At 46.0% G+C, this 15,282-nt stretch overlaps 1 protein-coding gene across 1 annotated transcript; it reads right to left on the bottom strand.

The window, feature by feature from the left end:
- Positions 1-12,806: 12,806 nt before the first annotated feature.
- On the bottom strand, positions 12,807-14,137 carry LOC109777780 (nicotianamine synthase 1-like). Its single transcript, XM_020336343.4, has one exon. The coding sequence runs from the start codon at positions 14,033-14,035 to the stop codon at positions 13,046-13,048; it is 990 nt and encodes a 329-aa protein (XP_020191932.1). The 5' UTR covers positions 14,036-14,137; the 3' UTR covers positions 12,807-13,045.
- Between the last annotated feature and the right edge of the window lie 1,145 nt (positions 14,138-15,282).

Below are 15,282 nucleotides of genomic sequence, written 5' to 3'. Positions count from 1 at the left end.
AAAAAATGAATACTCCCCCTGCTGGTTGGGACCCACCTTGGTGGGAGGCTGACTTGTGGGCCTACTAAGTTGACGGGGACGGAGTGCTTTGTCAACTTAGTCAATATGAACGATTCTAGCTCCAGTGACCGTACGATGTCCATCAAACGGCCGTAGTGCTTCTTCAACCTCTGGTCTTCTTGCTCCAGCCGCCCAAACCAGCGCCGGTCATGCCTCGTGCTCCTGCCTCCCGTGGCTGGCTGCGATGTGGCAGAGGCCTCACCACCCTCTACTACTCCCACCGCTGGCCAGGCCATCCCTCTACTCACCCACACCCCCTGTTATTCTGCCGCGATGGCAGCCTCACACCACAGCGAACCAGTGAACCCTCGTACTCCTCTACGTGTGGGCATCCACTACCGCGTCTTCCCCGGCTCCGCGTCGTCCCCTTCCTAGGCCTCGCCGTCGTCCACCGCCCTGGTGCTCTCGGCGCGGCGTGGTCAACGTGGTCAAGGAACGGCTTCCATCGAACGTGGACTGTACATGGAGAGGCTGACAGCTGGGTCCATGGCCGCAGCAAGGAAGTGCCTCCTTACTACGCGCAAAATAATTATTCCTCCACCTGACAGCGGGGACCCACCGGACGGGCCATCGCATTTCGCGAAAAAAAAACGTTTCCCCCTGACTGCTGGGACCCACCAGCTACATCTTCGCATGCAAGGAAGTGCGTCCGGGCAAAAAAATGATTCGCCCCCCTGACTACTGGGACCCACCAGCTACATCTTTGCACGCAAGGAAGTGCCTGACAGTCGGGACCCATCTGGTCGAAGCGTACGTAGCGTTGTCATTCTGGTGCTGAATGTGTACGTACATACTGGTCGATGTAGAGGCGCACACGTGTCGTACTAGAGGCGCGCACGTAGCATGTACATGTACGTACAGCGGCCAGTGTGCAAGAAAGAAAATACGGCCACATACGTACATACAGGCAGGGTCTTGAACGCCTACTCGCGCATACGTACGGCCAGGGCTCGTGTACATGGCTGGGTCGGAACGAAGAAACAACGTCGTCGTCGTGTTCATGGGGAGCCAACCGGCTGGGTCGGAATGGAATGCGTCGTCGTGTTCATCGGAAGGGCTTGGACGGAACAGCTGATGGAAACGAGGCCTGGCGTACCATAGAACGGAGGAAACGGCCTTGTGTTCGACCGGCCACGTTCAAAACAGGATCCTGTTCATCGGGAGGGGTCTGGCGTACCGCAAAACGGAGGAAACGGACCTTCTACGGTCGAAACAGGGGTCCTGTTGATCGGGAGGGGTGTGGCGTACCGCAAAACGGAGGAAACGGACTTGTGTTGGAGCGCTACGGTCGAAACGGGGGTTATGTGGAGGGGTGTGGCGTACCGCAAAACGGGACTCCACGGGATACTGTTCATCTTCACTGTCGACCCCCTCCAGCCTCCACGGGCTACTGTTTATCCACCGTCGACCTCCTCCAGCCTCCACCTGCGACTGTTCATCCACGGGCTCCTGTTCATCCAGCCTCCACCACACGCTACTCCACCGGCTACTATTCAACCAGCCCTCTCCACGGGCTCCTGTTCAATCACCCCTCCACGGGCTACCGTTCATCCAGCCCTCCACCATCTACTGTTCATCCTGCCCTCCACGGGGTGGTCCTATTCATCCTACCCTCCACGGGGTCCTGTTCATCCAGCCCCAACCGGCTCGATCGATCGGGGTCCTGTTCATCCAGAGGCAACGCCACAGGGTCCTGTTCATCCACCCCCACCAGGAACTGTTCATCCAAACCCCCCCAGCAACGCTCACTGTTCATCCAGAGGCAGCATCAATCGGCTTCAGTTAGCAGCAGTAGCGAAGGAATCGCTCGATCGGGTTCAGTTAACAGCCATCGATCGATCGCTCGGGTTCAGTAACGCGTAGCCTGCAGTGCAATCGCTCGGGTTCAGTTAGAGCCCAACGCCTTGCACCCACACGCGTGCGTGTACGAGAGAAACGCGCATCGCTCGGCCCCGACCACCCACCGTAACCGGGAACACCCCGATATTTTCCTCGCCCTCGCTTCTACCACAGTTTTTTCCGTCATGGACGGCCCAAAGAATGTCATGCAGCTGCGTCTCCGGCCCGCCCAGGACGAAAAGCCCATTTTCTGTCATGATTTTTTGTCGTAGAACTAGGACCCCACCACATCTATGATGATACCGTGTTTTGTCACAATTATCGTCATGGAAGTGTCATAAGTATGATAGAAAAGATTTTCGTTCGGCCCAAAATTTCACGGATGTGTCTTTTTTTGTAGTGCAAGATTGCTCTGGACGTATTGTTATTGTTAGCCTTTGGTAGAGCATGTGGCATCATTCCCATAATATGATAGGGATTTGTAAGATCATATAGTTGAAATAGGATGGTGTTTTTACTGGCCTCATTATTCTGATGTTTCTTGTTGATTTTTATGGCAACACCTGCAGCTGGACTTCGATGACGGTACACCACCAGAAGATGCTTGGAGAAGAAAATTAAGTAGTCAGGCTAATAGACTGAAGGAGTTCAATGTTACGTTCAGAGAAGCATTTAAAATGGTATGAAAAATGATATTGACAAACAGAGGTACTAACTGTCCGTGTTGTCATTCTTCTGAAGTCTTGAGGAAGATGTCCAAATTATGTTTTCCCCTTGACCATCAGATGAAGCTTGGTCTCCGGCTTTGGTCATATGTTCGAGAAGAAGCTTCTCATGGAAGGGTAATGCATTGGCATTCTTTTTTTTTCTTCTTAAGCATGCGTCTAAATTCACGTAAATTTGTATTAGAATTTAGAAGAAAGACACCGAGAATCCTCAGAATACAAACCCAAACCAAAAACCAACTCCAAACAAATAAAATAAAATTATACAAAAGAAGAAGAACATTGAAACAAAGAACATAAATTTCTGATCACGGCAAAACTGTAGCAGCAGTTGCTGACACGGGTCCCTGGTCTGGGATGCTGATGTATCAAGAGCCTGCTGATTGTGCATTTGATATTATTGAATGTTCTACGCAAGGATAACCTTGTTACATTCAAGTGTACCTTTATTTATCGGCTCCTTTTAACATGGATATTTATAAATTTCCAGAAAGCACCGATTGATCCATTCACGAGGGAGAGCAGGAAACCATCAGCCTCACAAGGAGTACCCCTTGGTGGGATGGGCTGTGTGTACCTCATGTTGATAAACTTCACAAACATGCTTCCGTTATTTCTGTTGCCAACAATCACTCCTTATTTATGATTTATTCCCCTTTTCAGGACTGGTAGCATATCAAGAGGTTTTAGAGGGGAGTTCAAACATTGGCAGATAACCCCTGGTTCATGTGATATGTCACCAGTGATGGATAACCAATTTTCGGTAACTGAGACCTTTTACCTTGCTAAAACATGCTATATCCTTAAAGATTTAGCTTTTTCTCAGTTTCATTATTTTTCCTTGCTTCTAATACATATTGTTATGGATCCAAATATTGAACAATATTAACAATATTTTATGATGAATCTATTGAGGTGTACATGTTGATATATGTATTCTATATAATTGTTACATATCGAAAATGGCATCATGATTTTGGATTGTTGAGGTTTGATGAAAACTCACTTGTTCCATACTAAAAACAGATGCCCTTTAAGATTATTCTGCCTCATGCGTTAAGTTATTATTTCATGACCATGAGTGTTAAGTAAGCTTTGTGATGTATCTTTATCTACACTCTTAAGTTATCTACAAGTGTCAAACCAAGCAGTGCATGATTTTGCTAAAAGTATAATTTCTTTCCTAAAACACACCTCTCATTTTTTTAATCATAATGTTCTTAATTCACCGTAGATCTTTATAAGTAGAGAAGGATGAAACAAAATTACTCCTCAGTTTAAGCTCCTGGTCAGCATGATGGTTTAAAGTATGTTTTTTTTGCCCTGTCAGACAACCAATTCTTAATGAAGGAGTTGATAGTCTCCGCGGTTATTTTTTGTCCCACCACTTTCGTCCGTTTTTTTCGTAGGGTTTTCTGGTTCCGTCCACCACCTCTCCTCCGCGGGTTTTACCGTCGCGACAGAACCAATCCCTTGCTAGCCCTACCTCGTCTCCCGTCTCCAGTCGCAGCCGCCGCCGCACCCCAATCCAACCCCGCCGCCGGCGATCTCCTCGCCCCCCTGCACCGCCCCCCAACCTTCTATTCCTCTCCCAAGGGAATCCCAAGGGAAGGGAAGGGAAGGGAAGGGAGAGGGAGCGCCCAGATCCACGGCGGCATCAGCGCGCCGTCTTCGACCTGATCCGCGTCCGTCCTCGAGGGAGGTTGGCATAGAGGTCCGACCCGGCCCGGCAGCAGCCATGGATGGACGGAGACGCCCCAAGCCCTACCCTCAAGGACGACGCCTCCACCTTCAAGGACGCGCGCCGACGACCGCGGATCTCCGGTGACGGCTATGGTGAGTGTGTACCTGCGGACGTTCTTCCTTGGATTCATCATCTCCCCCTGCTCGTGATACCTTCCTTGGTTTCTTTTCTTTTGTGTGCAGGATGACTGCCCCGGATCTGGATGCACGACTTGCAGCTGCAGCAGCAGCTGGACGACCGAACGCACGAGCCCTCCCTCCCTCCCTCATGGCTCTGCTTCCTCCTACCCTGCCCCCTCACGTGGGCGTGGTGAGCTTCCTACCCCCCGTGCACATCTCATCTCATCAAATTTAGATTGCTCTGGACGTATTTTTATTGTTAGTCTTTGGTAGAGCATGTGGCATCATTCCCATAATATGATAGGGATATGTAAGATCATATAGTTGAAATAGGATGTTGTTTTTACTGGCCTCATTATTCTGATGTTTCTTGTTGATTTTTATGGCAACACCTGTAGCTGGACTTCGATGACGGTACACCACCAGAAGATGCTTGGAGAAGAAAATTAAGTAGTCAGGCTAATAGATTGAAGGAGTTCAATGTTACATTCAGAGAAGCATTTAAAATGGTATGAAAAATGCAATTGTCAAAAAGAGGTACTAACTGTCCGTGTTGTCATTCTTCTGAAGTCTTGAGGAAGATGTCCAAATTATGTTTTCCCCTTGACCATCAGATGAAGCTTGGTCTCCGGCTTTGGTCATATGTTCGAGAAGAAGCTTCTCATGGAAGGGTAATGCATTGGCATTCTTTTTTTCTTCTTCTTAAGCATGCGTCTAAATTCACGTAAATTTGTATTAGAATTTAGAAGAAAGACACCGAGAAGCCTCAGAATACAAACCCAAACCAAAAACCAACTCCAAACAAATAAAATAAAATTATACAAAAGAAGAAGAACATTGAAACAAAGAACATAAATTTCTGATCACGGCAAAACTGTAGCAGCAGTTGCTGACACGGGTCCCTGGTCTGGGATGCTGATGTATCAAGAGCCTGCTGATTGTGCATTTGATATTATTGAATGTTCTACGCAAGGATAACCTTGTTACATTCAAGTGTACCTTTATTTATCGGCTCCTTTTAACATGGATATTTATAAATTTCCAGAAAGCACCGATTGATCCATTCACGAGGGAGAGCAGGAAACCATCAGCCTCACAAGGAGTACCCCTTGGTGGGATGGGCTGTGTGTACCTCATGTTGATAAACTTCACAAACATGCTTCCGTTATTTCTGTTGCCAACAATCACTCCTTATTTATGATTTATTCCCCTTTTCAGGACTGGTAGGATATCAAGAGGTTTTAGAGGGGAGTTCAAACATTGGCAGATAACCCCTGGTTCAACTGAGACCTTTTACCCTGCTAAAACATGCTATATCCTTAAAGATTTAGCTTTTTCTCAGTTTCATTATTTTTCCTTGCTTCTAATACATATTGTTATGGATCTCAATATTGAACAATATTAACAATATTTTATGATGAATCTATTGAGGTGTACATGTTGATATATGTATTCTATATAATTGTTACATATTGAAAATGGCATCATGATTTTGGATTGTTGAGGTTTGATGAAAACTCACTTGTTCCATACTAAAAACAAATGCCCTTGAAGATTATTCTGCCTCATGTGTTAAGTTATTATTTCATGACCATGAGTGTTAAGCAAGCTTTGTGGTGTATCTTTATCTACACTCTTAAGTTATCTACAAGTGTCAAACCAAGCAGTGCATGATTGTGCTAAAACTATAATTTCTTACCTAAAACAAACCTCTCATTTTTTTAATCATTCTGTTCTTAATTCACCACAGATCTTTATAAGTAGAGAAGGATGAAACAAAAAGTACTCCTCAGTTTTAGCTCCTTGTCAGCATGATGGTTTAAAGTATGTTTTTTTGCCCTGTTAGACAACCGATTCTTAATGGAGGAGTTGATAGTCTCCGCGGTTAATTTTTGTCCCACCACTTTCATCCGGTTTTTTCGTAGGTTTTTTTGGTTCCGTCCACCACCTCTTCTCTGCTGGTTTTACCATCACGACGGAACCAATCCCTTGCTAGCCCTACCTCGTCTCCCGTCTCCAGTCTCAGCCACCGCCGCACCCCAATCCAACCCCGCCGCCGGCGATCTCCTCGCCCCCCTGCACCGCCGCCCCAACCTTCTATTCCTCTCCTAAGGGAATCCCAAGGGAAGGCAAGGGAAGGCAAGGGAAGGGAGAGGGAGCGCCCAGATCCACGGCTGCATCAGCGCGCCGTCGTCGACCTGATGCGTGTCCGTCCTCGAGGGAGGTCGGCACGGAGGTCCGACCCGGCCCGGCAGTAGCCATGGATGGACAGAGACGCCCCAAGCTCTACCCTCAAGGACGACGCCTCAACCTTCAAGGACGCGCGCCGACGACCGCGGATCTCCGGTGACGGCTATGGTGAGTGTGTACCTGCGGACGTTCTTCCTCGGATTCATCATCTCCCCCTGCTCGTGATTCCTTCCTTGGTTTCTTTTCTTTTGTGTGCAGGATGACTGCCCCGGATCTGGACGCACGACCTGCAGCTGCAGTAGCAGCTGGACGACCGAACGCACGTGCCCTCCCTCCCTTCCTCATGGCTCTGCTTCCTCCTACCCTGCCCCCCTCACGTGGGCGTGGTGAGCTTCCTACCCCCCGTGCACATCTCATCTCATCTCTTCAAATCTAGATTGTTCTGGACGTATTGTTATTGTTAGTCTTTGGTAGAGCATGTGGCATCATTCCCATAATATGGGATTTGTAAGATCATATAGTTGAAATAGGATGTTGTTTTTACTGGCCTTACTATTCTGATGTTTCTTGTTGATTTTTATGGCAACACCTGCAGCTGGACTTCGATGACGGTACACCACCAGAAGATGCTTGGAGAAGAAAATTAAGTAGTCAGGCTAATAGACTGAAGGAGTTCAATGTTACGTTCAGAGAAGCATTTAAAATGGTATGAAAAATGCAATTGTCAAACAGAGGTACTAACTGTCCGTGTTGTCATTCTTCTGAAGTCTTGAGGAAGATGTCCAAATTATGTTTTCCCCTTGACCATCAGATGAAGCTTGGTCTCCGGCTTTGGTCATATGTTCGAGAAGAAGCTTCTCATGGAAGGGTAATGCATTGGCATCCTTTTTTTCCTTCTTAAGCATGCATCTAAATTCACGTAATTTTGTATTAGAATTTAGAAGAAAGACACCGAGAAGCCTCAGAATACAAACCCAAACCAAAAACCAACTCCGAACAAATAAAATAAAATTATACAAAAGAAGAAGAACATTGAAATAAAGAACATAAATTTCTGATCACGGCAAAACTGTAGCAGCAGCTGCTGACACGGGTCCCTGGTCTGGGATGCTAATGTATCAAGAGCCTGCTGATTGTGCATTTGATATTACTGAATGTTCTACGCAAGGAAAACCTTGTTACATTCAAGTGTAGCTTTATTTATCGGCTCCTTTTAACATGGATATTTATAAATTTCCAGAAAGCACCGATTGATCCATTCACGAGGGAGAGCATCAAACCATCAGCCTCACAAGGAGTACCCCTTGGTGGGATGGGGTGTGTGTACCTCATGATGATAAACTTCACAAACATGCTTCCGTTATTTCTGTTGCCAACACTCACTCCTTATTTATGATTTATTCCCCTTTTCAGGACTGGTAGCATATAGAGGTTTTAGAGGGGAGTTCAAACATTGGCAGATAAGCCCTGGTTCATGTGATATGTCACGAGTGATGGAAAACCAATTTTCAGTAACTGAGACCTTTTACCCTGCTAAAACATGTTATATCCTCAAAGATTTAGCTTTTTCTCAGTTTCATTATTTTTCCTTGCTTCTAATACATATTGTTATGGATCCCAATATTGAACAATATTAACAATATTTTATGATGAATCTATTGAGGTGTACATGTTGATATATGTATTCTATATAATTGTTACATATTGAAAATGGCATCATGATTTTGGATTGTTGAGGTTTGATGAAAACTCACTTGTTCCATACTAAAAACAAATGCCCTTGAAGATTATTCTGCCTCATGTGTTAAGTTATTTTTTCATGACCATGAGTGTTAAGTAAGCTTTGTGATGTATCTTTATCTACACTCTTAAGTTATCTACAAGTGTCAAACCAAGCAGTGCATGATTTTGCTAAAAGTATAATTTCTTACCTAAAACACACCTCTCATTTTTTTAATCATTCTGTTCTTAATTCACCGCAGATCTTTATAAGTAGAGAAGGATGAAACAAAAAGTACTCCTCAGTTTTAGCTCCTGGTCAGCATGATGGTTTAAAGTATGTTTTTTTTGCCCTGTCAGACAACAGATTCTTAATTTCCTGAAATTTTCTCTATGGATGTTCAATGGATGCAAATCTGGAATGTTCTCTTCGGTCTTTGTATGTCAGAATATATATAGCAGTCATGACACAGTACAACAACAACAACAGTTCCTTTCAGTCCCAAACAAGTTGGGGTAGGCTAGAGTTGAAACCCATAATATCTCGTCATGGTTCTGGCACATGGATAGCTAACTTCCATGCGCCCCTGTCCACGCCAAAGCAAGAAAAAAGTACTACAGGAGATTTGATGTACAGGTGATCACTGAAGCAAAGAAAAGTACAGGAGTTCTGGTGCCAGATTGTTCACACAACATATCCTTGCCACTTCTACAGGTAATATCTTGCAATATATACTATGATGCTTGATTGTTTAACACATGGATTGAAAAACGTGTTTTGGCTTGCCATATTGTCCGATAATTTCAGTTATTGGAACAAAATAACCAGGGGTACTGGCTAGCTAATGTTTGGTACTGGACTGGACTTTATAAGCCATGATAATGATTTTTTTTAAGAAAACGTGAATTTGATGCTAGGCTGTTCCCATAGGACCACAGAATGCCAGTCACAAAAATCAATCCAGTTCATTTTATGCCAGTCACAAAGACATGTTTGTCTTGTCCTCTCTTCTTCTTCCCACCAACCTCGGCACAATTACTGTGATATTTTGTGTGTGTTCTTCGACAACCTTTATATCACGGACTGCCTCCACGTCCACCTTCTTCTACGAGCATATATCATCACCATGAGGTGCATACAACTCATGTGCATTTGAAGTTGATGGAGTGACAAATCAAGTTTCCATTGTGAAATATATTAACTAATGTGTAAGAGATATGCTATCATTTTAATTGCTATATTCTAGCTATTTAGTTCCTAGCTTTTTCGATAATGCATATTAAGTATGTCCTGAAGTAAGCTATCATAGTGTATTAGTTTCTTGTTGTTAAAGACATTGCAATTTATAATGCGTATGGATGGTCAAATTAAGTGCGCCGCCGTGAAAAGGAAATGCCACATCCGAAGATCCTTGTACTGTTTATAATGCGTATGCATTCCTTTACTGTTTTCCCCCATAAGATCCTTTTACACTCATTAAAATTTCGCTTGTTCTTGCCACACCCGAAGCTTCCGTTCTCGCTGACTTCACCGGAATGCCTGCACCATGTTCCACGGGACCAATTTTCAATCATGTGTTTAGGTGCTTCTACATGAATCCCGTGCATAGTCTCGATCACTACCCACCGGGGCAGCTACTTCTGCTGGCAGTAGCACTTTCCTCTGACATATGTGTTTTTCTGTTGTTGTGTGCTTCTACTTTAATCCCGCGTCGTTGTATTTAGGTTCTCTAAGGCCTAAACTGTGACTTTTCTTAATTGTATGTCTTACAACTCATTTTACTGTACTAATTTATTCAGTTACACCATTACTAGGTGTGGAGAGTTTGGGTTCGGAAGTTAGTGGGTGGGAGCGGAGGAAGGAAAGGGGAGAAAGATGTGCTTTCCTCGTTGCAATGCACGGGCAATTAACTATATTGCTAATAAGTATGTGATTTTCTATCTTCTTTTATCTTCTTTGTACAATTCAAATGAATTTTGATAATGATCACACCTAATATGGATATTTTTAACATGTCTTTCCGGGAGGGCTCCACTACTATTGCAGGTGAAGCGACAACCAAGTTTCCAAGTTTATGTCAGACTACAAGAGAAGGGGGTTTAGTATTTTCTTGATGGCACATGTTGGAAGGTGCCATCTTTATTTCTCTTATCTTGTGGGTTTCCTCACAATAGTTTTCTTACAAATGTGCGCAATTTTGCAACAATAAACATTGGCTGGGTATATACACTTGAATGGGTGATCTGGTTAGATAGCATGCACCCCGATGAGTTTCAGGAATTATGATGTGTTGGTTTTATTTGGTTGAAACCATTAATGGTTGTGTCTGAGTTACTTTACTAGGACTGTTTGGGCATGATGTGTTGCTCTATAACTCCTTCCTATTGTATATTTTTGCTCTCCTTATTGCACATGTTCCTGACAAAAGTGAAGTACTTATGTCGATAGGATGTTCTTTCTCAAAACTCTTAACATCTTGTAGTGTATCGGTAGTGTTAAAATATACTTCCTCCGTTCCAAATTGCTCGTCGCAGAAATGGATGTATCTAGAACTAAAATACATCTAGATACATCCATACCTGTGACAAGTAATTCGGAACGGAGGGAGCAAGTCTTATCATCTATTGCATTTATCAAGAAGCTAGCTTACCACTTTGAATACAACCTTAATTATTACATGCATTAGTTTTATAATTACATGTTGTCATTATTGTAAGCATCAAAACTATCTTCTACAGTCACAACTTATGCTTATGCCTCCGTTTCAAAAAAAAACTACCTTCTACAGTGACTGGGAGCTAGGGTGAGAAACTAAATGTCAACGTGGTTGTGCAGGTCTGCAGGAGGTGCCTTTGAGGACTTGCTCGTCCGTTCGGTACCATCGTCTTTCCAAGAGCCCACATTTCTGCATGTATATATTTGTTGTACAGCCTATGCTGGTTTGCCTGCAATAATAATTATCAAAAGGGAATATGCAGCAGCCGAATTCTCTCGACGTTCATTTTGTCATGTGCTTAAGCAAACCGTGCGTGCCATATTCCTCAAGAGGTGAAGAGGACAGGAAGACACATGTGCTAAAGCAAAAAAATAAATAGAAAAGCAGTATATTAGGAATCTACCCCTTAGCTTAATTTACAAGTTGTGTGAGTGTGCTCATATATTGGTATTATTCTCAGGATAGCAAGAAACCTATTCTTTTATTCTGCTAGAATTGAGTAACCAGCTTTAAAATTTGTAACTATAACCAAATTACGTATGTGTTCCTATTAAAAAGAGAGAGCAATGCATGTCAGCATCTGTGTCTCGGCGTGACGTGCCGCAGCGGATCACAATATTCTTCTAGGTACGTATGTGCTGTGTGCCTATGTGTATAAGTTGCACAAGCATCTCTATACCGCTCGTCGCTTATGTCTCCGTTTTTCTCTACTGTAATGTCGCCGATAATTGGTTGCTCTATTTCTTTCCTCTCTCTAGCGCACTTCTCTTTGGGTTCCATGCTTCAATCAAATCAAATCAACAGCAGTACGGGATTGCTTGCTGATTTTTTTTGTTTTTCTTTCATGGCAGTAATAGGGGATTGTGATACAGTCTTGGCTTTGGGGGCGCCACAGGGGGCGCAATACCTCCTCCCTCTTGATGGCAGTGGTGAAAACACACGGACACGGGGGAGGGGATCATGGCGGAGAGCGGGGCAGGCATTACGGGGGACTGCCCCTTAACGGTCTATGAGGAAGTATGGTGTGAAGGAAAGAGGGTGTCATGGTGAAAGTGAGGCCGACGTCACCCACTACGGCGGGAAACAGAGCGGGAAGGGGAGGGTCCGATGAGAAAAGGAGAGGGTGTGTCGTGGTGGTGGGGCTTTACGTTGGTTTCACATGTTGGAGATAACATCACGAATAGTCTGGATAGCAACATTTCTTTCTTACATATGGGCCGGATTTGGGGCACCCGGACTATCAAGACGGTTGTAGTAGCCCGTTTGATGTCCGAACACATTCGGACGTATGAGGAGAAAAAATAAGCTTAGACGTTGAATACGACTTTAATTATTTCTCTGATTCATTTATATGCATTGTTGTCCGTAGCAGTCCGTAGCAACGCATGGACGTTCTACTATTGTTTTTGCATGATGAGTATGAGTTGAGAAAACAGTTTTTATTATACTTGCTCAAGCATCGTGTGAATGAAGAAAAAAAAAACTTTCTTGATATTGTGCGAGAATTTCTTAAGCGCATCAAGTAGATTTGAATAATTTGTAATATATTTTTAATTGGATCATCGATTTATGTTTTTACATCGTCAGTTTGCCTTTTTGTTATCAGTTTACATTACAAGTGAAGTAGACTTCAATTATTATGCAATTATGTCAATGCTATATTGTTTCTTCCTGTGATATTTTACATAGATTATTTTATATACCTTCAGCAATATATTTCAGAAGCCCATGGCAACGCATGGGCATACTACCGGTACAAGTAGTACTTGTACTACATGTAACGTGTGTAAATTAACACCACAACTCCACAAGGCAGAACGCACATCTCTTACACGCACAAACATCAAAACACACACGAGTAGGAAATTTACCACGATCGCAGGCGACAGACTGACGAGTTGAGGACAGATGATCGGCACGCACATTTCGGAATCAAAAGGCCAGCTCTTTGGCGGCCAGCTCTTCGCTCTTCTCAAGCGCGCCCGCCTCCATCTTGGTGGAGAAGCTGCATGGCGGGCTGACCAGCGGCACCGCGCCCCGTGCGTGCGCGTCTCCGTTCTGCGGCCCACTGAGCTTCGCGTCGACGACCTTACGGGCGACGATGACAGAGTTGATCACCTCACCTTCGGGGTGGTGCACGGCCAGCACCTCGAACCTGCCCCGCCTGATGTCCTCCGGGTCGACGATGGGGTACAGGAAGCCGCGGGCGCCGTGCGCGCTCCGCACGACCAGGGACGCCCCCTCCACCATGTGCGCGCCCAGGTGGGCTATCACCTTGGCCTTCTCCTCTGCCGCCATGCCGACGAGCGCGGCGAGGAAGACCACGTCGTACGCGCCGAGCTCCTGCGTGAGGTCGGCGACGTCCGCCGTGTGGAACTTCATGCGCGCGCCCACGCCGTCCTCGCTCGCGCCGAACAGCTTCCTGGTGCGCTCGTTGGCCGCGCCGCACAGGTCGTAGTTGTCGAACTGGGCGTCGGGCAGGTGGTGCGCGGCGAGGACGAACGAGCTGAACGGCAGCGGGCCGGAGCCGACGAAGGCGACGCGCGCCGGCGCGATGCCCGGCACGTGGCGCGCCAGGAGCTCGTACTCCAGCCTGCTGAGGTTGACATAGTTGCTGTAGTAGGGGAAGCGGCCGAGGTGGTCGAGCGGGTTGTCGAAGGTGGCGAGCAGGTCGGCGTAGTGCGCCTCGAGCTTCCCCTCGGCGGCGGAGCAGAGGCGGATGAGCGCCTCCCGCATCCTCTGGTGCTCCGGGCTGAGCTTCGTCACGTCGACGGGGCTCGGCGGGACGCAGGCCGTGACGAGGGCGGTGAAGAGCCTGTCGACCTCGGGGGACGGGCTCAGCGACGGCAGCTCAGCGATGGCGGCCTGGAGACCGGCGATCTTCTCGATCAGAGCAGCGACCTCGTTGTTCTGGGCATCCATGTTATAATTGCTTCTTGGTGACCGGAAGAACTCAGGAAGCAGGAGAAAATGTGTGCCGCTGAATGCTAGAGCCTAGAGCTGCTCGATGAGTTTTGAAATGGATATATGGGCGTATATATAGCAGTGGCGAGACTACTTGTGTTGTGCGCGATTTCACGCCGGCCTGCAGTTGAAGAAAATGACGTTTTTGATTGTGCACGCTTCACGCATCCATGGCCAGGCGGGTTTCATGCCTCTCGTCAGGCTTTTACGTGTTTGAACTTTGAAAGCTCATGTCGCCATGCTGAAGTTTTTTTTTTGAGAATCGGGGGGGGGGGGGGGGGGGGGGGGGCTCCCCCACCTGAATATATTACTCAATGGACTGCCGTTCCTCCTTGTCTTGTGAACTCACAAGACGATGAGACCAGAGGTCCAAATCAAAAATAAGGTTCCTCAAGGTTATTACAGAGCTTTGGTCTACCGACCTATGTCATTACGTGCTGCCCAAGTCATCCAAAGCAAAGCCAAGAGGACTGAAGGCCATGCTGTGGTCGGGAGGTGAGGAGAAGTAGAGACGTCCCATAGATCTGTGATGTCGCTGGAAGGTGGTAGGAACCCCAGCCGTTGCCAAATCCTATTGGCAAGAGGACATGTGATGAAGAGGTGGTTGGAGTCTTCGGTTGTCGTAGCACATCGAGGGCATATGTCTGAGTCGATTATATGCTTGCGTGCAAGGTTAACTCGAGTGTTGAGACGGTCTTTGAAGAGTAACCATGAGAATACTTTGAGTTTCCGAGGAACCTTGGCACTCCATATGAGAGGGGCCATGAGATCGGTCTCTGGCCGAGCCATGAGGACACCATATGCATGCTTGGTGGAGAAGCAAATGCCATGTCGTAGGAAGCGTTGATCTTCCCCGCCGATGGCACGAAATCCTGCAAAATAGCCAGAAGCGACACAAGCTCTTGTTCTGCCGTGAGGGAGAGGCGATTACGGAGGTTAGCTTCAATACCGAAATGCAAAATGTTAGCCACTTTAACCAGCTGTAAGGTGGAGTGTGAAAATAGGTGGGGGAAGGTGATGGCGAGGGGTTGAGAGGCCAGCCACGTGTCTAACCAAAAATAAGTATGTGAACTGCTATTTGTGAGCACGAAGAAAATATTTTGTAGAGTGATGATTTGCTGTGAAATTGTGCGGCACAGAAAGGAGGTTTGTGGTGGAGGGGATACTAAGGCGTTCGGATGTTGAAGATCAAGCCACTCAAGCCA

The sequence above is a fragment of the Aegilops tauschii genome, chromosome 6 (genome assembly GCF_002575655.3).
Source record: "Aegilops tauschii subsp. strangulata cultivar AL8/78 chromosome 6, Aet v6.0, whole genome shotgun sequence".
Lineage (NCBI taxonomy): Eukaryota > Viridiplantae > Streptophyta > Magnoliopsida > Poales > Poaceae > Aegilops > Aegilops tauschii.
The sequence above is the reverse complement of the archived record's forward strand: the minus strand, read 5'-3'. Positions and strand labels throughout refer to the sequence as shown.

Coding starts and splice junctions, on each gene's coding strand:
- LOC109777780 (XM_020336343.4), bottom strand. CDS start 14,035: ATGGATGCCCAGAACAACGAGGTCGCTGCTCTGATCGAGAAGATCGCC.